Consider the following 27,855-nt stretch of genomic DNA (forward strand, 5'->3'; position numbering starts at 1 on the left):
CATTCCCAGTGGGTCAGAAGTTTACATACACTCAATTAGTATTTGGTTTTAAATAGTTTAACTTGGGTAAAACGTTACGGGTAGCCTTCCACAAGAGTCCCACAATAAGTTGGGTGAATTCTGGCCCACTCGTTCTGACAGAGCTGGTGTAACTGAATCAGGTTTGTAGGCCTCCTTGCTCACACACGCTTTTTCAGTTCTGCCCACACATTTTCTATAGGATGGAGGTCAGGTCTTTGTGATGGCAACTCCAATACCTTGACTTTTTTGTCCTTAAGCCATTTTGCCACAACTTTGGAAGTATGCTTGGGGTTATTGTTCATTTGGAAGACCCATTTGCGACCAAGCTTTAACTTCCTAACTGATGTCTTGAGATATTGCTTCAATATATCCACATAATTTTCCACCAGTCCCTCCTGCAGCAAAGCCCCCCCACAATATGATGATGCTGCCACCCCCGTGCTTCACGGTTGGGATGGTGTTCCTCGGCTTGCAAGCCTCCCCTTTTTTCCTCCAAACATAATGATGGTCCTTATGGCCAAACAGTTCTATTTTTGTTTCATCAGACCAGAGGACATTTCTCCAAAAAAGTATGATCTTTGACCCCATGTGTAGTTGCAAAAAGTAGTCTGGCTTTTTATGGCGGTTTTGGAGCAGTGGCTTCTTCCTTGCTGAGCAGTCTTTCAGGTTATGTCGATATAGGACTCGTTTTACTGTGGATATAGATACATTTGTACCTGTGTCCTCCAGCATCTTCACAAGGTCCTTTGCTGTTGTTCTGGGATTGATTTGCACTTTTCGCACCATTAGTCTCTATGAGACAGAACGCGTCTCCTTCCTGAGCGGTATGACGGCTGTGTGGTCCTATGGTGTTTATACTTGCGTACTATTGTTTGTACAGATGAACGTGGTACCTTCAGGCGTTTGGAAATTGCTCCCAAGGATGAACCAGACTTGGCCGATTTCCCCATGATGTCAAGCAAAGAGGCACTGAGTTTGAAGGTAGGCCTTGAAATACATCCACAGGAACACCTACAATTGACTCAAATGATGTCAATTAGCCTATCAGAAGCATCTAAAGCCATGACATCATTTTCTGGAATTTTCCAAGCTGTTTAAAGGCAAAGTCAACTTAGTGTTTGTGAACTTCTGACCCACTAGAATTGTGATACAGTGAATTATAAGTGAAATAATCTGTCTGTAAACAATTGTTGGAAAGATTATTTGTGTCATGCACAAAGTAGATGTCCTAACCGACTTGCCAAAACTATAGCTAGTTAACAAGAAATTTGTGGAGTGGTTGAAAAACGAGTTTTAAGGCTTCAAAATAAGTATATGTTAACTTCCGACCTCAACAGTAAGTATTTATACTGTGTGCTTTCATATTGTTCTCTTTGGCAACTGTGGTGTAAGTGAGATAAACGTCTCTGTTCTGTACATTACCTTGGAGAAATGAACTCGGCTCCACCTTGTCCCACTGTGTCGTCCATTATTTTCGAGGTAACGTACAGAACATCAGCATTTATCCCTTACATAACGCATCATCTAGAATGCCCTTCAAGCCAATCAGAAATTAGTATTCAACAATGCCATATAAGCACATACCCCATAATTACAAAGCAAAAACAGTTTGACATTTTTGTTAAATGTATTGCAAATAAAACACAGAAATATCACATTTACAGTGCCTTGCGAAAGTATTCGGCCCCCTTGAACTTTGCGACCTTTTGCCACATTTCAGGCTTCAAACATAAAGATATAAAACTGTATTTTTTTGTGAAGAATCAACAACAAGTGGGACACAATCATGAAGTGGAACGACATTTATTGGCTATTTCAAACTTTTTTAACAAATCAAAAACTGAAAAATTGGGCGTGCAAAATTATTCAGCCCACTTAAGTTAATACTTTGTAGCGCCACCTTTTGCTGCGATTACAGCTGTAAGTTGCTTGGGGTATGTCTCTATCAGTTTTGCACATCGAGAGACTGACATTTTTTCCCATTCCTCCTTGCAAAACAGCTCGAGCTCAGTGAGGTTGGATGGAGAGCATTTGTGAACAGCAGTTTTCAGTTCTTTCCACAGATTCTCGATTGGATTCAGGTCTGGACTTTGACTTGGCCATTCTAACACCTGGATATGTTAATTTTTGAACCATTCCATTGTAGATTTTGCTTTATGTTTTGGATCATTGTCTTGTTGAAAGACAAATCTCCGTCCCAGTCTCAGGTCTTTTGCAGACTCCATCAGGTTTTCTTCCAGAATGGTCCTGTATTTGGCTCCATCCATCTTCCCATCAATTTTAACCATCTTCCCTGTCCCTGCTGAAGAAAAGCAGGCCCAATTCATGATGCTGCCACCACCATGTTTGAAAGTGGGGATGGTGTGTTCAGCTGTGTTGCTTTTACGCCAAACATAACGTTTTGCATTGTTGCCAGAAAGTTCAATTTTGGTTTCATCTGACCAGAGCACCTTCTTCCACATGTTTGGTGTGTCTCCCAGGTGGCTTGTGGCAAACTTTAAACAACACTTTTTATGGATATCTTTAAGAAATGGCTTTCTTCTTGCCACTCTTCCATAAAGGCCAGATTTGTGCAATATACGACTGATTGTTGTCCTATGGACAGAGTCTCCCACCTCAGCTGTAGATCTCTGCAGTTCATCCAGAGTGATCATGGGCCTCTTGGCTGCATCTCTGATCAGTCTTCTCCTTGTATGAGCTGAAAGTTTAGAGGGACGGCCAGGTCTTGGTAGATTTGCAGTGGTCTGATACTCCTTCCATTTCAATATTATCGCTTGCACAGTGCTCCTTGGGATGTTTAAAGCTTGGGAAATCTTTTTGTATCCAAATCCGGCTTTAAACTTCTTCACAACAGTATCTCGGACCTGCCTGGTATGTTCCTTGTTCTTCATGATGCTCTCTGCGCTTTTAACGGACCTCTGAGACTATCACAGTGCAGGTGCATTTATACGGAGACTTGATTACACACAGGTGGATCGTATTTATCATCATTAGTCATTTAGGTCAACATCGGATCATTCAGAGATCCTCACTGAACTTCTGGAGAGAGTTTGCTGCACTGAAAGTAAAGGGGCTGAATAATTTTGCACGCCCAATTTTTCAGTTTTTGATTTGTTAAAAAAGTTTGAAATATCCAATAAATGTTGTTCCACTTCATGATTGTGTCCCACTTGTTGTTGATTCTTCACAAAAAAATACAGTTTTATATCTTTATGTTTGAAGCCTGAAATGTGGCAAAAGGTCGCAAAGTTCAAGGGGGCCGAATACTTTCGCAAGGCACTGTACATAAGTATTCAGACCCTTTACTCAGTACTTTGTTGAAGCACCTTCGACAGCGATTACAGCCTCAGGTATTCTTGGATATGATGCCACGCCTGTATTTGGGGAGTTTCTCACATTCTTCTCTGCAGATCCTCTCAAGCTCTGTCAGGTTGGATGTGGAGCATTGCAAAAACACAGCTATTTTCAGGTCTCTCCAGAGATGTTCGATCGGGTTCAAGTCCGGGCTCTGGCTGGGCCACTCGAGGACATTCAGAGACTTGTCCCGAAGCCATTCCTGCATCGTCTTGGCTGTGTGCTTAGGGTCATTGTCCTGGTGGAAGGTGAACCTTCAACCCAGTCTGAGATCCTGAGTGCTCTGGAGCAGGTTTTCATCAATGATATCTCTGTACTTTGCTCCGTTCCATTTTCCCTCCATCCTGACTAGTCTCCCAGTCCCTGCCGTTGAAAAACATCCCCACAGCATGATGCTGCCACCACCATGTTCCACCGTAGGGATGGTGCCAGGTTTCCTCCAGACGTGATGCTTGACATTCAGGCAAAAGAGTTCAATCTTGGTTTCATCAGACCAGGGAATCTTGCTTCTCATGGTCAGAGTCTTTTAGTTGCCATTTGGCACCAAGAGGGCTGTTATGTGCCTTTTACTGAGGAGTGGCTTCCGTATGGCCACTCTACCATAACAGCCTGATTGGTGGAGTGCTGCAGAGATGGTTGTCCTTCTGGAAGGTTCCCCCATCTCCACAGAGGAGCTCTGGAGCTCTGTCAGAGTGACCATTGGGGTCTTGGTCACCGTCCCTGACCAAGGCCATTCTCTCCCGATTGCTCAGTCTGGCCGGGTGGCCAGCTCTAGGAAGAGTCTTGGTGGTTCCAAACCTCTTCCATTTAAGAATGATGGAGGCCACTGTGTTCTTGGGGACCCTCAATGCTGAAAAAAAAATGTTTTACCCTTCCCCAGATCTGTTCCTTGACACAGTCCTGTCTCGGAGCTATACGGACAATTACTTCGACCTCATGGCTTGGTTTTTGCTCTGACATGCACTGTCAACTGTGGGACCTTATATAGACAGGTGTGTGCCTTTCCAAATCATGTCCAATCAACTGAGTTCACCACAAGTGGAATCCAATAAAGTTGTAGAAACATCTCAAGGATGATCAATTGAAACAGGATGCACTTGAGCTCAATTTCGAGTCTCATAGCAAAGGTTCTGAATATTTTTTATTTGTATAAATTTGCAAACATTTCTAAAAAACTTTTTTCGCCTTGTCATTATGGGGTATTGTGTGTATATTGATGAGGGAAATAATTTATTTAAGCCATTTTAGAATAAGGCCTTAACATAACAAAATGCGGGAGAAGTCAAGGGGTCTGAATACTTTTCGAATGCACTGTATTCTATATATTCTATGCACATTTCATTCCAATATATCCCAAACGATAGAGCACTGCAAAGGTAATGTGGGTGTGTTTTGGACGACAGCACCCCGCAGCAGACAGACACTTAATCCCAAATGGCTCCCTACTCCCTTTATAGTGCACTACATTTGACCACGGGCCCTGGTCAAGCGCACGTAAAAAGAATAGGGTGCCATTTGGGATGTAGTCAAAGAGATGAAATGAGTAAAGCATCTTGACCTGTCTAAATGTGCTGAGCTCAGGGAGGCATGGTGGCAGACAAAAATAACCTGCATCCCAAATTGCACCATATTCCTTATATACTGTACTACTTTTAATCAGAGCCCTTTAGTGCACTATAAAGAGAACAGGGTGCCATTTGGGACACACACAGACAATCATCAAGGTGCCTACAAATAAATAACCTGCAGATCTACAAGATGAGAGATAACAGCCTGGACTTATTGACATCAATGTCATTGACAGCACAGCACATGGAGGAGCACAATAGGAGTTAAAGATACATAGGCATTGCCATTAGCCAGCTGGTATAGATGACCGCAAAATGGACCAGGCCAGCAAAAAAAAATGGAATCTGGAATAAATATCTGGAATAAGAAACTGAAATAAATATCTGAAATAAGAGATTTGAAAAAATATCTGGAATACAAAACTGGAAAAAAGATATGTTGTGTTTTCACCATTAAATAATCTTAGAAGGAAAGACACAGAGATAAAAATGATTTCAAAGAAAATAAACTGTCTTATAGGACATTGATGAATCACACAAACCCAGTGACATTGATGAATCACACAAACCCAGTGACATTGATGACTCACACAAACCCAGTGACATTGATGACTCACTCAAACCCATTGACATTGATGACTCACTCAAACCCATTGACATTGATGACTCACTCAAACCCGCTGACATTGATGACTCACACAAACCCAGTGACATTGATGACTCACTCAAACCCATTGACATTGATGACTCACTCAAACCCATTGACATTGATGACTCACTCAAACCCATTGACATTGATGACTATCTCAAACCCGTTGACATTGATGACTCACTCACACCCATTGACATTGATGACTCACTCAAACCCATTGACATTGATGACTCACTCAAACCCATTGACATTGATGACTCACTCAAACCCATTGACATTGATGACTCACTCAAACCCATTGACATTGATGACTCACTCAAACCCGTTGACATTGATGACTCACTCAAACCCATTGACATTGATGACTCACTCAAACCCATTGACATTGATGACTCACTCAAACCCATTGACATTGATGACTATCTCAAACCCGTTGACATTGATGACTCACTCACACCCATTGACATTGATGACTCACTCAAACCCATTGACATTGATGACTCACTCAAACCCATTGACATTGATGACTCACTCAAACCCGTTGACATTGATGACTCACTCAAACCAGTTGACATTGATGACTCACTCAAACCCGCTGACATTGATGACTCACTCAAACCCATTGACATTGATGACTCACTCAAACCCGTTGACATTGATGACTCACTCAAACCCGTTGACATTGATGACTCACTCAAACCCGTTGACATTGATGACTCACTCAAACCCGTTGACATTGATGACTCACTCAAACCCATTGACATTGATGACTCACTCAAACCCGTTGACATTGATGACTCACTCAAACCCATTGACATTGATGACTCACTCAAACCCGTTGACATTGATGACTCACTCAAACCTGTTGACATTGATGACTCACTCAAACCCATTGACATTGATGACTCACTCAAACCCATTGACATTGCCTTCGAGAGTTGAATAAATTAGAATCACCAGATAAAAAACGTAAATATCGAAAACATTTTCACTTTTTTAAATAAAAGTTTAAACTTGCAAAAATCCACCCTTGCATTGAAATCCAAATCAGTTTCACAGAGTAAACACTGTTGAATTCATCCATCAGAGTTGGGGTAAATTTGGAATTTCATTAAATTCCACCCATGAATTTAAATTCACATTTGAATTGGCCACACTCCACAGGAAGCAGACTTGAAATATAATTTTTATTAAAGGAAGTAGAATTGAATTCAAACCAATTCAAAGAAATTCAACTGAGACATGAAACATATGAGTCTCATTCCTTTGACAAATATTTTGTGATCTAATGCATCCTGGGCAACAACAAAACATTTATTTGATATTTTTAATAACATGTAGGTGAATTATGAATTATTATAGACAACCTAAAACATATTCTTAGAATATTTCCAGACCACTACTTAGATATATATAAAAAAAAAAAAAAAAAGTTTAAATAATATGTTAAAACATAGTACATGATGTCAAAATGTATGAAATAAATTATCCATCAGAATTTCAAGAATTTCATTGAATTAAATTCTACTTCCTTTTATTCAAATTCAATGCAAATTCAGCTTCCTATGGGGTGTGGCCAAATGAAATTCAATTCAAAATTCAATAATTGAATTGGAATTAAAGACCAATTCACAACTCAATTCTGAATTGACCCCAACCCTGTCGTCCATTACTGTGCATATAATGTAAGTGGGCATAGTAAAAATCCCATGCAGTCAGTGCATGTTAGATTGACTTGCTATATCGCCATAGTTTCAGTTCAGTTCATCTTTTCAGTTTAAAGAGAATTTATTCAATTCAAGAATAAGCAATACTTGATGATAAACTAGTCTTAAAAGGTCTTATCCAAATGTACAGTATAGATGTTTCCTATCAAAACCTTTGACTATCATCTTTGAACCAAAGGGTGATCGAGAGGGAGAATTAAAATGTATTTTAAAATAGCGACACTAATTACACCGGATTAAGTAATAGTGTGGGGAATTGTCTGAAAATATATTTCCCAAAACATTTGTTTTAAAACCCCATTGAAATCACCCAAGTCAATTACGAAAATGGGTTAACTTTGGAATTGCTGTTTTGAGTGAAGAAGTTCCGGACATTTTCTGCAAAGGTTCTGTTGTGAATAATACGATCACACTACGCATAATGAGGCTATTGTTAAGTACTGATATACAATTGACAAAATTGACTTGAATATATTGAATATATACAGTTTATTATATTCTAAATAGCCCATGGCAATTTAAATATATAATAGTAAATGTGCTTGCTATGATGGTATTATTCGCATACAGGTATTAAGGTATGAGACACAAACTTAGATTTGAGACACAGATCTTGAGTACCATTGTGACTTGGGGAGACAAACCGTGACATTTGTGGACAGAAATCTATTAACTCGGAGTCCCCTATCAATTCTCTCTTCTCTCCCCTCTTTCCCTCCCTCCCCTCTCTCTCGCCCCTCTGTGGTGGGGTCACCTAAGGTCAGAGCTGAAGCTGGACTACCAGAACTTTGCCTCTTCTCCTCTACCATGTGCAGTGCAGCATAATCCATTTCATGAATGCCTTTCCGTTCCTCCATCCATCTGTTTCTTCTTTGCCCTGTACTGTAGATTCCACACACAACCCACTCTTCTTTCCCCTCTTCTCTCAAACACCTGCACTTGACTATGTTGCCTTTTTTCATATATCTATATATGTACAGTGGGGCAAAAAAGTATTTAGTCAGCCACCAATTGTGCAAGTTCTCCCACTTATAAAGATGAGAGGCCTGTAATTTTCATCAACGGTACACTTCAACTATGACAGACAAAATTAGAAAAAAAATGCAGAAAATCACATTGTAGGATTTTTAATAGGTTTTTAAATACTTTTTTGCCCCACTGTATTTTCTCCTACATTTCTTTAAGTCTCTTTCTCCCTCTGTGTGTTGCTACGGAAACCGTCCAGCGCTGCACCTCTCTCTCTCCCGCCTCTGGTTAGATGGTTGCTATAGAAACAGACTTATTGTATTATATTTCTCTCTCTCTATTGCTCGCTCTTTCTTTCTACCCCACATCTCTGCCTCTATCATCAGTACATGCTATTTTATTTCTATTTGGCTCTCACCCCTGCCTTGTTAAAACACACACACACATACTGCCCGGGGAGATTTAAAGCCACCCTTACGTGAAACAATTACATTGTAATCCCCTCCGCCAGAACAATGACACACAAATCTCCTACTGTGGTGACATCATCTCCGCCTCTCCCAAAAGTTTATATCATAACTTCATTTATCAAGGCTGCATCCCCTATTCACTTTACAGGGCACCACTTTTAGCAAAGACACATAAGGACTATGCAGGGAATAGGGTTCCATTTGGGATGCACCCTAAGATAATGACATCACTATCCCCACTACGATTAACTGTGTCTCAGTCTTATCTTTCTCCTCTACAGAGATGTCATATCTACTGTCACAAACACTGATAACCCATAACACACTTCACTACCCTCCCACTGTTCAGTCTTGATGATCAGTGTTATTCACTGATCATCATCAGTAAGTTTTACTACAAACATGAGGCAAATGTTGTGCGCTACATAAGCAATAGGGTACCATTTTGGACGCAGCATTTGAGAACCCTGTTGTCAAAGTGTGTTGGATTATGACGTTAAAAAAAATGTCTGACTTGCACCTGCATGTCGACTGCATGAACAATCCAAAAAGTCATAAAGTGGCAAGTTTCTGCAGTTGCTCCACCAAATTCATCCTTTAGCCATCGCCTGCATTGTGGTAGGCTCTAATGTAAACCCATCATTAGTTGTTGTTTTTTTGACCCATGCGAACATAAACAAAGACATGACTGAAACAGGAAAACACTTTGGCATGATTCATGCATACATTGCACATGTATGTTATACAGTGCATTCGAAAGTATTCAGATGCCTTGACTTTTCCCACATTTTGTTATGTTACAGCCTTAATCTAAAATGGATGAAATCGTTTTTTCCCTCTTCAATCTACAAACAATACCCCATAATGACAAGGTAAAAACTGGTTAAAAACATTGAAATATCACATTTACATAAGTAATCAGACCCTTTATTTAGTACTTTGTTGAAGCACCTTCGGCAGGGATTACAGAGTCTTCTTGTGTGGAAATGGATGTATTAGAATTCAGAACTGCATTGGCGGCATACTTCTATTTCACTGTACAACCTTATGCAGAACACAACTGTGAGTTTAAACAAATATTAGCATCTAAACTCATATTGGGGTCTCTGAAACCACTGTGAAATGAAAGATATTAAGCTTACCAGTCAACCTATTATGTGTATTGGAGATTCATATTGCACTGTACAACCTTACCTATGGATTGTGGGTCAATAAAATGGGGGATAAGTGTACTCTATGACACCCACAGAACCTTTGTCTAGGGCGGCAGGTAGCCTAGTGGTTAGAGCATTGGGCCAGTAACCGAAAGGTTGCTATATCGAATCCCCGAGCTGACAGTAAAAACCTGTCGCTCTGCTCCTAGGCACTGTTCCTAGGCTGTTATTGTAAATAACCATTTGTTCTTAAATGACTTTCCTAGTTAAATAAAAGGTTCAATTATTATTTATTTTTAAAAAGAACAACTGTGAAGAGTTGACACAAATATTAGCGTCGTAGCTCTTATTGCGGGACTTTGACTGTGGGAAATCACCACACCAGTCAGTCTGTTGTACATATTGACTTAAATGTTGTACTGTATACCCTCACCTGTGGATGGTGGATCAATCAAATGGGGTGTAGAGGAGCGTTGAATTAACACATCCACGCCAGACATCAACCACAGTGAGAATACACAAGCACTTCACTTCACTGGCCAGAGAACAAAGGAAGAGGGCGGCCACTCTCACAGCAAGCTCCCAGTACGAGTCGTCCTTCCCCTCTTTTGCTCATTTCACACCACTAGTCTACATCAAAGCTCCTCCTACCAGTTTAATGACGGCAAGTTCAACCTAATGGTGCTAAGACAGCTTGCCGGCGACATGCCCCACAGGTTTCTGACAAACAGTGATGATGACTACGACTCAGCCTACACAGCCAAGGAACTTCTCCAATAGAGAACAATACACCGCAAAAGTGCCTCAAACGCTCTTATTTTCTCAAGCAAACAGCATAAACGGACCGAAAATGACATGGTTAAAAGTGTTGAGATGTGTGTGTAATAATATCGAATTTTAGAATGTGTGTGATATGCTGACAATTAGCAGGTATTAATTACCCTTATTCATCCACAGAAAAGTATACTGTTTAGTATCTGTGGGACCACACAGTCTTCACATAGGCGGTGGAAGACATTATGAGAATGTCATTTTATTTGTCACATGCTTCGAATACAACAGGTGAAATGCTTACTTTACAAGCCCTTAACCAACAATGCAGTTAAGAAAAAAAGTGCTAAGAAAGTAGGAATTTGAAGCTCTCAACCTGCTCCACTACAGCCCCGTCGATGAGAATGGAGACGTGCTCGGTCTGCCTTTTCCTGTAGTCCACAATCATCTCCTTTGTCTTGATCACATTGAGGGAGAGGTTGTAGTCCTGGCACCACACGGCCAGGTCTCTGGCCTCCCTATAGGCTGTCTCATCATTGTCTGGGATCAGGCCTACCACAGTTGTGTCCTTATCAAACTTAATGATGGTGTCGTACTTGGCCATGCAGTCATGGGTGAACAGGGAGTACAGGAGGGGACTGAGTACGCACCGCTGAGGGACCCCCATGATGAGGATCAGCGATGCGGGTGTGTTGTTACCTACCCTTACCACCTGGGGGTGGTCCGTCAGGAAGTCCAGGATCCAGTTTCAGAGAAAGGTGTTTAGTCCCAGGATTCTTAGCTTAGTGATGAGCTTTGAGGGCACTATGGTGTTGAACGCTGAGCTGTAGTCAATAAAAAGCATTCACACGTAGGTGTTCCTTTTGTCCAGGTGGGAAAGGGCAGTGTGGAGTACAATAGAGATTGCATCATCTGTGGATCTGTTGGGGCGGTATGCAATGCCAATTGGAGTGGGTCTTGGCAATTCCTGGCTACAGACGTGAGTGCTACGGGTCGGTAGTCATTTAGGCAGGTTACCTTGGTGTTCTTGGGCACAGGCACTATGGTGGTCTGCTTGAAACATGATGGTATTCAGTGAAGACACTTGCCAGTTGGTCAACGCATGCTGGGAGTACACGTCCTGGTAATCCGTCTGGCCCTGCGGCCTTGTGAATGTTGACCTGTTTGAAGGTCTTACTCACATCAGCCATGGAGAGCGTGATCACACAGTCATCCGGAGCAGCTGATGCTCTCATGCATTCTTCAGTGTTGCTTGTCTCGTAGCGAGCATAGATGTTATTTTGCTCATCTGGTAAGCTAGTGTCACTGTAATAGTTTGCAAGCCCTGCCACATCCGACGAGCATCGGAGCCGGTGTAGTACGAAGTACACTCCATTTATGTGAACAATTGCTCAACTCATGCCCTGCAGGCGATGAATGATGGATGACCAAGCCCCAGGAACTATTCCCTCACCTGAGCCAATCACAGCTCTCCAGATGGGATGCCTCACGTCTTCCTGTCCAGGAATTTACATTAAATGTGTGAACACCACTTCTTGTGTTCTGACTGGCAACCAGCCATGGTAGCTGTCGTTTATAAACTACAAAACCATTCTACTTAGACATCTGAAATCCTTTGTTTTGGACTGCGTGCATGAAAAGTTCTCTGAAGACCTTTGGTTCCAGACAGAGAGTTGTCCAGCACGACCTCGTTTTATTTTCACTGATTTGAATGTGAGCATGTAATCTGTTACATTTACTATTACTTTCTATATTTCTCCTATAATCCATGTCTTGTTTCGTTCTGAAACATCAAGAACAACTGTTTGATTTTATGCCCTCTAATCCCCATTCCCTGTTTGTGATTCTGTAGCCTATCACATTAGTACATCATTTTGCCATCACAATCTCCATTATTAATTTATCTTGTACATTCATTGCTTTACCCTGTTTTTTGCTGATAATAAAGTAATTTGTTTTATAAAGTATACTGGCCTCTGAGAAACGCATTGCCTTGTCATTTTAAGAACTTAATTTCTTTCAGAATTATAAATTAACCGTAGTTATAATTGTAACTATTTTATAGTTTCTTGGTTAGAGCAAGTGGTGCCCCGTTAAAGGGAAACTTCACAGCAAGACACTATTTGTGGCGTTTTTCCAGTCTCCCTACATAATCTTCACACCCTGATCCAGTCTGGGTCCAGTCTCCACCCACCCCCAGGTGTCACCCGTTTTCCCCATTATTCCCAGGGTATTTATTCCTGTGTTCTCAGTTTGTCTGTTGCCAGTTCATCTTGTCTTGTCAACCAGCATATTTTTCTGTACTCCTGCTTTTTCCTTGTCTCATTTTTTTCTAGTTCTCCACGTTTTGACCTCTTGCCTGCCCTGACAATGAGCCCGCCTGTCTGACCATTCTGCCTGCCCCTGACCTTGAGCCTGCCTGCCGCCCTGTACCGTTTGGACTCTGACCTGGTTTTGAACTCTTGCCTGCCCCTTGTTGCACAATAAATAGAGACTCAAACCATCTGCCTCCTGTGTCTGCATCTGGGTCTCGCCCTGTGTTGTTATACATAATTATGAATGACGATAGGGTGTTTCAGACACAATTGTGCACTATAGCTGTATCATTTAAATTTTCACACCAGGAGAGTTCAACCAATGATGTCATTGGTTGATTGAGCCTGCTGTATGATCTAAAAATGAATGGATTCATGTTTTGTAACAATTATTGTGGCCTTTGTGTTTCGCCAATTTCATGATCACGCTTATTTGCTTATAATAGGGCCATTGCACTTGTCTCAACTATGTTCCTATCTGCCAGGACATTGCAGGATATCTAGGTTGAATCATTTCCCCTGGCTTTGTAAGGAGTACAGCCTGACAGGTGTCCTACTTCCTTTTCAAAACGGGGACGGTACTAGTTTACAGGTTCACAGGAGCTATGTTACCGTGCACTGTCTATCCGAGATTGCTAAATAGTTAGCTACGATGGCTGTTTCTGATGATTGCTCTTTCCAAGAAGAGCTGGACAACAAAACATTATTTGATGTTCTTTTACATAGGAACACACAGCCCTATTTATTTGAGCTGGAATACACTGGAGAGGAGTGGAGACATCAAAAAATTATATTGCAAGTCCAGCAAGCAGTAGTCTAGACAAGCTGGACCAGAAAACAGAACAGCAATAGTCAAATGAGTAAGCCGTTTTGCTGTCGGTAGCTAGCTAGCAATATAAGTTCTCTTTTTTACACGAGGCAGGGTTGTTCAGTACAGTAAAATTGTGATTGATTCGGCCATAATGGGGCTTGCTAGTACCACTACAAGGCAAGCTAGCCAGGTTTAGCTAGAGGTGTATTTACGGTACCTAAAATGTACTGAGGTCTAACATTATAGCTAGCTAACCAGCCTCAGTGCCTCTCATTAGGAGCAAAACTCCATATTAGTCTTGGAGTAACTCTACAGTCTGTTGTAGGTACTGTAGCTAACGTGTCTGTGAGAAGTCTCATATTCTACACCATGTTGATACAGTAGAAATACAGACAGTACACAACGATTGTCCATGAATGTGTAATACCGTTTGTCTTTCTCTCACAGACAATACCGTTTGGATATAAAGAAGTTGATGACGATGTAGATATGTGAAAAGTCCCATAACAACAATCTATCCTTGTATCAAAGTGACTCCGAACACCTCACTGCCCACACAAAAACACCATATACAAGTATTCCCTTGGTAAAACTGTAGTAACTTATTTTGTACATAATGTTGCTGCTATCATCTCTTATGACCGAAAATAACTTCTGGACATTAGAACAGCGATTACTCACCACGAACTGGAAGAAGCTTTTGCCTTTAATGAGTCCGCCGAGAAGAATATACTGCTCTCCTGGGAAAAGGCCAAAATCATCAAGTCATTTGAAAAGACGAAGGAAAAGAGGAAGCAGATTGGGCTGCCTTCTGAGAATCTGTAGGCGAGCGAGTAAACTCCCACCGCCATCCATCCTACTTGCTAACATTGGAAAATAAAATTGACGACCTACAATTACAATTATCCTACCAACGGGACATTAAGAACTGTAATATCTTATGTTTCACCGAGTCGTGGCTGAATGACGACACGGATAATATAGAGCTGGCGGGATTTTCCATGCACCGGCAGAACAGAGAAGCTATGTCTGGTAAGACGAGGGTGGGGATGTGTGTCTTTTTGTCAATAACAGCTGGTGCGCGATGTCTAATATTAAATAAGTCTCGAGGTATTGCTCGTCTGAGGTAGAGTACCTTATGATAAGCTGTAGACCACACTATCTACCAAGAGAGTTCTCATCTATATCATTCGTAGCTGTCTATTTACCACCACAGACAGATGCTGGCACTAAGACCACACTCAACCAACTCTAAAAGGTCATAAGCAAACAAGAAAATGCTCATCCAGAAGCGGCGGTCCTAGTGGCTGGGGACTAACGCAGGGACACTTAAATCAGTTTCACCAAGTTTTACCAGCATGTGCAACCAGAGGGGAAATAACTCTAGACCACCTTTACTCCACACACAGAGATGCATACAAAGCTCTCCCCGCCCTCCATTTGGCAAATCTAACCAGAATTATATCCTCCTGATTCCTGCTTACAAGCAAAAAGTAAAGCAGGAAGTACCAGTGACTCGCTCAATAGAGAAGTGGTCAGATGACACTGATGCTACGCTACAGGACTGAGTCTGTAATAACTACATGTTTCAAGCAGACCACCATAGTCCCTGTGCCCAAGGAAGCAAAGGTAACCTGCCTAAATGATTACCTCCCGTAGCACTCACATCAGTAGCCATGAAGTGCTTTGAAAGACCGGTCATGGCTCACATCAACAGCATCCTCCCAGATACCCTAGACCCACTCCAATTTGCATACCACCACAACAGATCCACAGATGACACAATCTCAATCGTACTCCACACTGCCCTTTCCCACCTGGACAAAAGGAACACCTATGTGAGAATGCTGTTCATTGACTACAGCTCAGCGTTCAACACCATAGTACCCACAAAGCTCATGACTAAGCTAAGGACCCTGGGACTAAACACCTCCCTCTGCAACTGGAACCTGGACTTCCTGACGGGCCGCCCCCAGGTGGTAAGGGTAGGCAACAACACATCTGCCACGCTGATCCTCAAAACTGGGGCACCTAAGAGGTGTGTACTTAGTCCACTCCTGTACTCCCTGTTCACCCACGACTGTGTGGCCAAACACCATCATTAAGTTTGCTGACGACACAACAGTGGTAGGCCTGATCACCAACAAAGATGAGACAGCCTACAAGGAGGAGGTCAGAGAACTGGCAATGTGGTGCCAGGACAACAACCCCTCCCTCAATGTGAGCAAGACAAAGGAGCTGATCGTGGACGACAGGAAAAGGCAGGCCGAACAGGCCCCCATTAACATCAATGGAGCTGTAGTGGAGCGGGTCGAGAGTTTCAAGCTCCTTGGCGTCCACATCACCAACAAACTATCATGGTCCAAACACACCAAGACAGTCAAGAAGAGGGCACGACAAAACCTTTCCCCCCCTCAAGAGACTGAAAAGATTTAGCATGGGTCCTCAGATTCTCAAAATGTTCTACAGCAGCACCATCGAGAGCATCCTGACCGGTTGCATCACTGCCTGGTATGGCAACGGAGCGGCATCTTACCATAAGGCGCTACAGAGGGTAGTGCAAACAGCCCAGTACATCACTGGGTTCAAGCTTCCTGCCATCCAGGACCTATATAATAGGCGGTGTCAGAGCAAAGCCCATAAAATTGTCAGACTCCAGTCACCCAAGCCATAGACTGTTCTATGCTACCGCATGGCAAGCGGTACCAAAAGGTTCCTTAACAGCTTCTACCCCCAAGCCATAAGACTACTGAACAATTAATCAAATGGCCACCGGACTATTACATTGACCCCCCTCCATTTGTTTTGTACACTGCTGCTACTCGCTGTTTATCTATGCATACACACTTCACCCCTACCTACACGTACAAATTACCTCGATTAACCTGTACCCCCGCACACTGACTCCGTACCGGTACCCCCTATATATAGCCTCGTTATGTTAGTATTCTTTTTTACTGTAGTTCATTTGGTAAATATTTTCGTAACACTTCTTGAACTGCACTGTTGGTTAAGGGCTTGTAAGTAAGCATTTCAGGGCATTTATTATAAGCATTAGTAGTATATTTTTATTCTACTGTATATAAATTGCCATAACTGTTCCTGCATACTGCTGAGTACACTCACCTAGGTCTCCAGAGCAAATACAAGCCATGTCTACTTATTTACTATATATATATATATTTTCTTTATTTTTTACATTCTTTGTCATTTAGCAGACTCATCTACTGTCAATCTACTTACTATTGACAGACTAATATACTGTTTTATTGAAACATGTTTACTTGCCAACAAATTAAAGTTTAAATGATACACCAAGTCCATGCATACATTTTTTTTGTGCAGTAAGACATTCGCTAGTTTATCCAAATACATTTCATGAATGTCACAATTAATTGACCCAGAAGTTCAAGTCAACACTTTTCTGATACAGCTGGAATCATTTACCCACTTGACAGTATACTTATATGCTGTATGGACAACAACTAGCAATATATATACCACAATGTAGTTGTGAGCATATTAGGCATTCTATATTATACTACAAAAATATGGATGTTGTGTTGCTTGAATGTTCCAGGCAGGTCCCAGAATGCTCTTCAGAGGGTGAACCTTTTCTTGTGTTGAGTAATGGCAGCTGGTTTAGCAGGCTTTGGCGCTGTTGACAGGGATATTGGGTTTGGGGAGCTATAACTCAGGCTCCTTGTAGACAACCGGCAGGTCCTTTCTGCACGCCACAGCCAGGTGGACAAGCCTCTCGTACCCTTTCTTCACCCCCCAATGCTTCGACCTCTTGCAGATTATTTGTTTGTGCTGAAAGTCTCCTGGAAAGACATTAATACAGATCATGAGGCTATGTAATCATACAATAAACCATGTTAATTTGTAAACAAAACAGGGTACGGTTGACTGATATGTGTTTTGTTACACTCAGAGTCAATAATTCAGAAAGATGTGAAAGGTTTGAGGGGGGGCTTGACTTGTAGACAGTCTAGTTGTGTATTGTTGTGTATGAGCACCTACAGTAGTGTGGTTGAGTAGACAAGCACTTCCAACAATAGAGTGAATAAGCTAGAAGAGAATACTTAACAGCCCCTCTCCCCCATGCCAAAGAACTGACTGTTGTAGACAGTTCGGTGTTTTGGTGATTTTGTTTTCTCAAGAGCGTATTGTGCTTTCATAAATACCTTTTGCTGTTCTGGCTTGTTTCAAAGTCAGATGATTGAGTTTATTCCAGGCTGAAAGCGTTCATCCAATGAGTCTACAGGCTCTGTACTACCAACGCTGGTGTCAAGGTCAACAGCAGCAGGATTTGTCTGTAGGACACACTGCAGTCAGTGATTAGCTCACATTTTACTACTTTCTCCCCATCAATACACACTCAAACAAGGTACTATATCTATCAACCCACCCCCCTCAAGTCAATAGATAATGCATCCTAACCTTCACGCACACAATACCCACCCTAACAGACATCAGTCAGTCACGCACACCATCCCCTCCTAACCAATACCTAATTTTCTCCCATTTAGTTGATTGTTCAAGCAAGGCTTGAAGTCTAAGACTTCATAATACAGAGAACTACAGTAGGACTCGAGTTGTAGCGTACTTGTAAACACACCATCTATTGCAACAAGACACGGACCATGTTTATGCCTAGCTCCAGTACCTTTGTTTTCTCATCATGGGAAAATCTTGTCGATTTTAGTAAGGTGACTTACACTAGTTGCTGGTGCTGAGCTTGATGCCTCTGCAGATATTGATGGGATCGGACTCTAAATAGAACACAGTCACATTAGCCTCTACGGTAGTTAGCTAGCTAGCTAACGTAACCTAACGAAGCTAACGTTAGCTTGCAAAATTACAAAGCATATCGGCAGATAGCAGCTGGCTAATGACATTGACATGCTTTGGTATGTCTAACCAGCATATTATGAAATGTAGCTAGCTAGATTTTTTTTAAAGATAAACAAATGTAGTTTAACGCTAGCTAACTAGCTACGTTACCTCAGCTTGACTTATTTTCTGCTCCAATGTTGGCTGATCAGATGCCTTCCTCTTTGAAATGAAGGGGGGAAAAATATATGGAATAGCATCACTTTTTAACGATCGACGACATGGCAACCCCCATCAGTTGAAACTTTAATTCAGTTTCGAAATCCTCTGGCTGAAAGTGCTGGCTACAAACACAGGCATTTTGATATTTACCATATCAACTGGATACACCTCCAGGGGGCGGTACTACATCCGGAAATCACAATGAATTATGGATATTGTGGTTTGCTTACAACCAGGAAATGTAGCTGGCCCGTTTCTATTGGTGAGATACAGAAACGCTCGCATTTTCGTGTAGTGAGAAAATTCTAAATTGTTATGACACATATGATATGTTAACATATTAATGGACATATTTCGTGAAATAGAGCCGTTTTACAGCTGCACCATTGAGAGCATCCTGACGGGTTGCATCACTGCCTGGTATGGTCTACTGCTCGGCCTCCGACCGCAAGGCACTACAGAGGGTAGTGCGTACGGCGCAGTACATCACCGGGGCCAAGCTTCATGCCATCCAGGACCTCTATACCAGGTGGTGTCAGAGTAAGGCCCTAAAAGTGCTGTATTTAAATAAAACTGCATTGTTGGCTGGTCTACACCTGTTGTATTCGGTACATGTGACAAATAAAATGTGATTTTTCTCCTAACAGAACTTACATACATTTGATACACACTGATCTAGTCCACTATTTGTATCCTTATGCCTCAATCTGGTCAGGTTCTATTGTGTGATGGAAAGCAGTCTGTTTCTCAAATGACACCCTATTCCCTACATAGTGCACTTCTTTTTACAAGGGCCCATATGGCTCTGGTCAAAAGTAATGCCCTATAGAGGGAAGAGGGTGCCATTTGGGACGCAGGGTGTAATTGGTGGACTGTGGATTTGACATGCAAGACCAATCACAAAGCCTGCCCTACACACAAAGACCACCATTTTACAGGAATTAGTAAAAGTATTTCAGGTGTCAAATGACGTGAGCATAATTGAAATATTTTCCTCACAGACAACGGAGGGAGGGAGAAAGTTAGAAACTACCTACACTTATCACTTATCATACTTGCTCTACGTTCTCTCTTTTCAGTCCTACACTGTCAAGGTATCATAAACTCAACAGTTGTTAATATTGTTAGCATTATTTACGACTGTTCTGTGTCATTTGTGATTAGGTTTAGATAACAGCATAGTTATACAGTTGCTCATGGCACAGAAGAACCATAGGGCCCTGGTCAAAAGTAATGCACTATGTAGGAATAGGGTGCTATTTGGGGCGGCCCTAGTGATTAAATTCACCATACTATTCTGGTGATCCTAAGCTACTTCATACTACTTCATAGAGCAGTGACCAAAACTGCAGTGCAAGGAGGACATGTCCAGTCTCCCTCTATTTTCCTTTCCTCCTGCTGTCACTAAGAGATGAAAGAGTGGTAGATGGAAAGAGACAGACCGAGATGGAATGGAAAGAAAAAGAGAGGAAGAGACAGGGATGGAGAGAGAGAGAGAGAGAAAGAGACAGGGATGGAGAGAGAGAGAGGGAGAGAGAGAGAGAGGTATGTAGAGAGAGAGATGGAGAGACAGGGATGGAGAGAGGGAGAGACGGATGGAGAGAGAGAGAGAGAGACAGGGGTGGAGAGAGAGAGAGAGAGACAGGGATGGAGAGCGAGAGAGGAAGAGACGGATGGAGAGCGAGAGAGAGAGGGATGAGAGAGAGGGATGGAGAGAGAGAGAGAGAGAGGAAGAGACAGGGATGGAGAAAGAGAGAGAGAGGAAGAGACAGGGATGAGAGAGAGAGGAAGAGACAGGGATGGAGAGAGAGAGAGGAAGAGACAGGGATGGAGAGAGAGCGAGGAAGAGACAGGGATGGAGAGAGAGCGAGGAAGAGACAGGGATGGAGAGAGAGCGAGGAAGAGACAGGGATGGAGAGAGAGCGAGGAAGAGACAGGGATGGAGAGAGAGCGAGGAAGAGACAGGGGTGGAGAGAGAGCGAGGAAGAGACAGGGGTGGAGAGAGAGCGAGGAAGAGACAGGGGTGGAGAGAGAGAGAGGAAGAGACAGGGGTGGAGAGAGAGAGGAAGTGACAGGGGTGGAGAGAGAGAGAGGAAGAGACAGGGGTGGAGAGAGAGAGAGGAAGAGACAGGGGTGGAGAGAGAGAGAGGAAGAGACAGGGGTAGAGAGAGAGGAAGAGACCGGGGTGGAGAGAGAGAGAGGAAGAGACAGGGATGGAGAGAGAGAGAGGAAGTGACAGGAATGGAGAGAGAGAGAGAGAGAGAGAGAGAGGGGAAGAGACAGGGATGGCGAGAGAGATGAAGAGAGGGATGGAGAGAGAGGAAGAGACAGGGATGGAGAGAGAGAGGAAGAGACAGGGATGGAGAGAGAGAGGAAGAGACAGGGATGGAGAGAGAGAGGGAGACAAAATGTAAAAAGAATATAAAGCAATTAGAGAGTGTCATTTCCCCAAATTTGAGAGCTGTGGGTTGGCAGCGCACTACATTGCTGCATGCCTGACAGACCAATCAACCTGCACATGTACTGTACTGTATGCGTATTGTTATTGTTGAATGCATGGTTATTTTGACACTTGGTTATTGTTGTTACTGTTTTCTTGTTGACCATTTTGATTCTCATTTTTATATTGTAAATATCCAAAATAAGCGTTTGGCAATATGTACATTGTTACGTCATGCCAATAAAGCAAATTGAATTGCGAGAGAGACAGGATGGGGAGAAAGAGAGAGGAAGAGACATGGATGGGGAGAAAGAGAGAGCGAGAAAGAGAGAGGAAGAGACAGGGATGGGGAGAAAGAGAGAGCGAGAGAGAGAGAGGAAGAGACAGGGATGGGGAGAAGGAGAGCGAGAAAGAGAGGAAGAGACAGGGATGGGGAGAAGGAGAGAAAGAGACAGGGATGGGGAGAAAGAGAGAGAGAGAAAGAGACTAGAGGTCGACCGATTATGATTTTTCAACGCCGATACCGATAATTGGAGGACAAAAAAAGCCGATACCGATTAATCGGCCGACTTTTAAAATGTATTTGTAATAATGACAATCACAACAATACTGAATGAACACTTATTTTAACTTAATATAATACATCAATAAAATCAATTTAGCCTCAAATAAATAATGAAACATGTTCAATTTGGTTTAAATAATGCAAAAACAAAGTGTTGGAGAAGAAAGTAAAAGTGCAATATGTGCTATGAAGAAAGCTAACATTTAAGTTCCTTGCTCAGAACATGAGAACATATGAAAGCTGGTGGTTCCTTTTAACATGAGTCTTCATTATTAGCAGGTAAGAAGTTTTAGGTTGTAGTTATTATAGGAATTATAGAACTATTTCTCTCTATACCATTTGTATTTCATATACCTTTGACTATTGGATGTTCTTATAGGCACTTTAGTATTGCCAGTGTAACAGTATAGCTTCCGTACCTCTCCTCGCTCCTACCTGGGCTCGAACCAGGAACACAATGACAACAGCCACCCCCGAAGAGCGTTACCCATGCAGAGCAAGGGGAAAAACTACTCCAAGTCTCAGAGCGAGTGACGTTTGAAACGCACCCCGCTAACTAGCTAGCCATTTCACATCACATCGTTACACCAGCCTAATCTCGGGAGTTGATAGGCTTGAAGTCATAAACAGCGCAATGCTTGACGCACAACGAAGAGCTGCTGGTAAAACGCACGGAAGTGCTTTTTGAATGAATACTTATGAGCCTGCTGGTGCCTACCACCGCTCAGTCAGACTGCTCTATCAAATCATAGACTTAATTATAACATAATAAACACACAGAAATGCGAGCCTTAGGTCATTAATATGGTCGAATCCGGAAACTATCATCTCGAAAACAAGACGTTTATTCTTTCAGTGAAATACGGAACCGTTCCGTATTTTATCTAACGGGTGGCATCCATCAGTCTAAATATTGCTGTTACATTGCACAACCTTTAATGTGATGTCATAATTACGTAAAATTCTGGTAAAATTAGTTCGCAATGAGCCAGGCTGCCCAAACTGTTGCATATACCCTGACTCTGCGTGCAATGAACGCAAGAGAAGTGACACAATTTCACCTGGTTAACATTGCCTGCTAACCTGGATTTATTTTAGCTAAATATGCAGGTTTAAAAATATATACTTGTTTATTGATTTTAAGAAAGGCATTGATGTTTATGGTTAGGTACACGTTGGAGCAAAGACATTCCTTTTTCGCAAATGCACACCACATCGATTATATGCAACGCAGGACACGCTAGATAAACTAGTAACATCATCAACCATGTGTAGTTATAACTAGCGATTATGATTGATTAAGTTTAATGCTAGCTAGCAACTTACCTTGGCTTCTTACTGCATTCGCGTAACAGGCAGGCTCCTCGTGACGCAGGTGGTTAGAGCTTTGGACTAGTTAACTGTAAGGTTGCAAGATTGAATCCCCGAGCTGACAAGATAAAAATCTGTCGTTCTGCCCCTGAACAAGGCCTAGGACGTCATTGAAAATAAGAATGTGTTCTTAACTGACTTGCCTAGTTAAATAAAGTGTAAAAGGTGTAAGGTGTAGGTGTAAAGGTGTAAAAATATATAAATAAATATAAAATAAAAAAAATCTGTGTCCAAAATGCCCGATTTCCGATTGATATGAAAACTTGAAATCGGCCCTAATTAAATCGGCCCTAATTAAATCGGCCATTCTGATTAATCGGTCGACCTCTAGAAGAGACAGGGATGGGAGACGGGGGTTCAATATTGTTTTGTAGTATTTACTCTTTTGGGTCACTACTTAGATATTCCTATTTTGACAAGGTAAATACTTGGATAACACTAGTTCACTTGAGAGACCTAACTTAAAATCACTATTTTAAGGTATCAGTGTAACTGGTTTTAAAAAACTTGAAAGTAATATATATATATATATTCTTTACCTATATAGCCCTTTTTCAAAAGTAGTACACTACATATTACCACACAACACAACACAATACACTGCACATTACCACACAACACTTACAGCCATTCGAAACCAACCAACCGACACACACACACACACAACTCCACACCACAATCAATAAGACATCACTTCACACACTATTACAGTCAGCAAGGAAGGAGTGTTGAATGACTGACTGATATCATCACTGAAAAGTAGTGGCATAGGACTGTAAACATTGCAGACTAATTTGTTGGTATAGTTGGTATTTGTTATGGGTAGGCTATTGATAGTGTAATCATAACTGAATAAAGCTGTATGAATGGCTGAGGTAATAGATGTGTTGCACGATATACGGAACAGGACCGGCGAGTACGCTGCACGTGAACCAGATGGCGCTCTACTCAACAACCGGTGATTAGCAGATCCAACTGCACCGACAGGAGAGAATGAATGGCCATAATTAAACAGATCCCCGCACACAGAACCCAGCCTAACGTCAAAATGAATCAAAGCAGTCATTGGAGCTGCTATTCGAGTGCCATGAAGTTTCGACTGACATTTCCATAGCTACAGAAACGGTGCTGGACACGGTGGACAGGGATACTCGATCAATGGCAGTGCCGTGGTAACATATGAGGCATTCAGTAATCCTTGTTTAGAAATGTATTTTCACCTAAAGGTAAAATATTTTATTAATTTGCTTGTCATCTGTCTGTAGACAAGTGCAGGCGAGACGACCTGCATGCTGAGTATTCTCGGATATCCCTGACCTTGCAACATAGGTTTATTAGTAACACTGTTACATTGCCAGAGGCAAACCACGTCTTGAGAGACTACATGCTGAAAGGGAGAGACATGACTATAGGCTACGCTCACTATAGGCTACGTGTCCATGCCAAACACAGAGAGATCTGGTGACTCATGTTACATTCTAATCGGGCTGGAGCTTTTCAGTTCTAATTGCCCATGTTCATTCAAGAAGGGTGCAATTGTGGCCCGCAATTCGGTGCGTTCCTGCATGTGGGCTTTCCTGCATCTGCAGGAACTTTTTTATACTTCTATTGGTCCATTTTTTAGTTAGGACAGGCGGGAGGTGGGGGCGCTTCAGTACCTATGTGGCATTAATGCACATTAATGTTGGATGCCACCCGCCGACAAACCCCATATTTGGGCACTGTTTTCCCGCAGTTCTGTTATCTTTGGCGAGGGCAGGCGTTTAGCTTAGCCAGCTAGTCCTAAAGAGGACTCCGGTACACAGCAGGCAGGAGGCGAGGGAGACACCAAGATAGCTAGCACACGGTGTCGCTAACTACCAAGGTAGCTAGTACACAGTGTTGCCCTAGCCTCCAGATATAGTGTCCTTCACCTCCGTCTGTCATGCAAGGTTTTATCCTGTACACAGGAGGCGGGGGCAACACAGTGTGCTAGCTAGCTACCTAGCAAGCTAGCACTGCTAGCCCACGGTGTCGCTAAGTAGTTAGCTAGCACACAGTGTCGCCTTCGCCCCCCGCCTGTTTCCCACAGTTCCGTTAACAACGGTGAGGGCAGGTGTTTGACCAGGGGTGAAAGTGAGGCAGTACGGCGTCCCAGCAAAATAAATAGTGGAAGTGCACTGTGTCAGTAAAACGTGAGCATATCACAATTAATACAACATGCCAAAAAAACTATAGGCTATGACACCACTATTTAACATTACTGCATGTCAGCCGCATGAAAACCTATAGGCTATGACACCACTATTTAACATTACTGCATGTCAGGCGCATGAAAAACTTATAGGCTATGACACCACTATTTAACATTACTGCATGTCAGCCGCATGAAAACCTAGCGTTGTCCAGGTTTTGCCGGTGTAGTTAAATAAATAAAAAATCTGTATTTTGGTTATCAAAATTCTTAACTTAATTGTATTTGTATCTCCCCTTCTCGTAGGCCAATTATATAGATCAGACAACATATTTTTATTGATAAGTTTGTCAGTGTCAGCAGAGTAAGCTACCCTGTAATTGTCGTAGTATAAAAAAAATGCATGGGGCACTAAGGTTGTCCCATACCAGTAAGAAATGTAATATAATTTCTGACCCACATTCAAAAGCGTCACACAAGCGGTGCGGGTGTTCATGAAGGAACCAATGAGATGCTCGAGGGGGGCGTTCCTGCAGGTGCACGAATGCCGACGTACAGGAACGCCCCGAATTTCGGGGCTGCAATTGCACACTATTGGTTCAATCAATCTCTCTCTGGCACAACATGTGCATTGAGTAGCCTAGTAATATGTGCGTTTTACAGTTCTCCCGCGATATAGGGCTAAAGCATATTGTTGGGCCATATACATTTAGTTGTGTGAATCATTTTGATTATTGCATGCCAATGGTCAGATCAAACCAATAGCCTACATACAGTTCAGCTGATCTCTCTCACTCTCTGTGCGCCCGTTAAAGGCTGCGTGAACTCGTAATTGTGGAAATATGAACCGAATGTCACTATTCTGATTTCTCCGTTTCTCATACCATGTTTTCAGGGAGACCACGAATAATGCCTCCGTTCCCTTCATGAACTACTGTCAAATAAAGCTATTCCAGTATAATATTATACATGCAATTTAATTAACAGACGCTTTTACCAAAAGCGACTTACAGTTATGCGTGCATTCATTTTACATATGAGTGATCCCAGGAATCAAACCCAACACTACCCTGGCTTTACAAGCGACATGCTCTCTCTAACAACTGAGCTACAAAGGACAGGATAAAATGCAACACGGCTAAAACATGGAATGTGAAACGCACACACTATTCAGTGGCCAAAAAGGTAGGCTATGGAAAGACGGACAAGAAGATATAATCATAAAAAATAACTTTTACTATTTTCCTTCTGCTTCCATTGGATAGAAACAGAATACGTACAAATGCAAGCAGTTGACCAGCGGGCTTCAGTTTTCCTCACCTTTGTTAAAACTGATAGCCAAAGTTATTATCCACAAACTCAGCATGATTCAGCCGAGTGCATTCAAAATCACCTCTTCAAAGTCTGTTCTGCTCTGTAAAGACACCATCAATTCCTTCCAGAAAATAGTTTACTCGCCAGCAACGGGAATTATGTTGTAATCCGTTGATCGTCAATTGCAGCGGTTTTGCTTCGTCTCCGGTTCGCGTGCCCCCTTGGCTTTACCTTATTTTGTGCTATCCCCACTTATTTCTTATTTCCTTCCATTCGATCTCAGGCTCTTTACTCTGGCTGCGTGTACAGCGCCGATCCGTATTTCCATTCATTAAGAGCGAAATCCCCTTGGTTTTTCTTCTTGCTACCTCTCTACACGGAATCAACAGAGAACGAACCCCCTACTCCAAAAATCACAGTGTTTTTACTCTGCAAGCGGGGAATAGCGCTTTTGTAAGAGCTCACTTGGGGAATTGCACACGGTAGCCTGGTCATCAGACTCAGTTATCTTCTTTCACGAATGTCCATTAGTGCCATTCAACCAGTTTATTATTATTGTCTGTCTGTCATCAGTGATACGTGCAGTGGCTACCCATCATTCAGGGCAGGTGGGGCAGAGTCCTACCTGTTTTGAGTCCCATCTGTTTAGCAAAAAATATGTATATTGTTGTTGTTGTTTGCTGTTGCCTGTTTTGCATGTTATTTTGGCATTAATGCGTTTCACATATCAGTTTGCAAACAATGTAAAAAAAAAACAACAACATTGAGCTAATAAAGCAGCATACAAACATGGTCTCTTTTTTGCTTTCTTGATTAAGGCGGCTCTAAAATGCAGGTGTTTCTGCCTAACTCAGTGGCTTCTGTGGTGGTGGGGCAGCCAGCGGAAAATACGGAACGTAGGGGTTGGTAATGTTCTCTGGTTGCGCCGTGATTGGGGGACACTACGTCACCGGGAAATCTACAGGGAGAGCTCGAAAATTCAAGCCCCTTGGATGCTGCCATAGATTTACATTAGAAGTGACAATCCAATAAAACTCAAGGTCATTGGCCACAGATAAAATGATGTCAAATCACGTTATATCTACCATAGCTTTGATTGGACTGATCATGTCAACATCATACTTT

General features: G+C 42.2%; 1 protein-coding gene and 1 long non-coding RNA gene across 3 annotated transcripts in view; both read right to left on the bottom strand.

Moving 5' to 3' along the window:
• LOC110508322 (kin of IRRE-like protein 1) overlaps positions 1–27,236 on the bottom strand; it is a 110,358-nt gene extending 83,122 nt beyond the window's left edge. Inside the window, exon 1 of the mRNA XM_021588756.3 lies at positions 26,737–27,236. Within this exon, the coding sequence (XP_021444431.3) occupies positions 26,737–26,782 (46 nt within the window). The 5' untranslated portion in view covers positions 26,783–27,236. The remainder of the gene's footprint in view (positions 1–26,736) is intronic.
• On the bottom strand, positions 16,984–19,049 carry LOC149970659 (uncharacterized). 2 transcript variants are annotated; one of them, XR_016492953.1, is made up of 4 exons: positions 18,817–19,049; positions 18,531–18,584; positions 17,997–18,125; positions 16,984–17,633 (listed from the first exon to the last, which is right to left on the bottom strand). It is a non-coding gene; the product is annotated as an uncharacterized LOC149970659 (long non-coding RNA). The 2 variants fall into 2 exon arrangements; XR_016492954.1 differs by having other exon boundaries at positions 17,997–18,137; positions 18,817–19,031.
• Positions 27,237–27,855: the final 619 nt, after the last annotated feature.

Source organism: Oncorhynchus mykiss, chromosome 28 (assembly GCF_057628025.1).
Source record: "Oncorhynchus mykiss isolate SJ-2025 chromosome 28, ASM5762802v1, whole genome shotgun sequence".
Taxonomy (NCBI): Eukaryota; Metazoa; Chordata; class Actinopteri; order Salmoniformes; family Salmonidae; genus Oncorhynchus; species Oncorhynchus mykiss.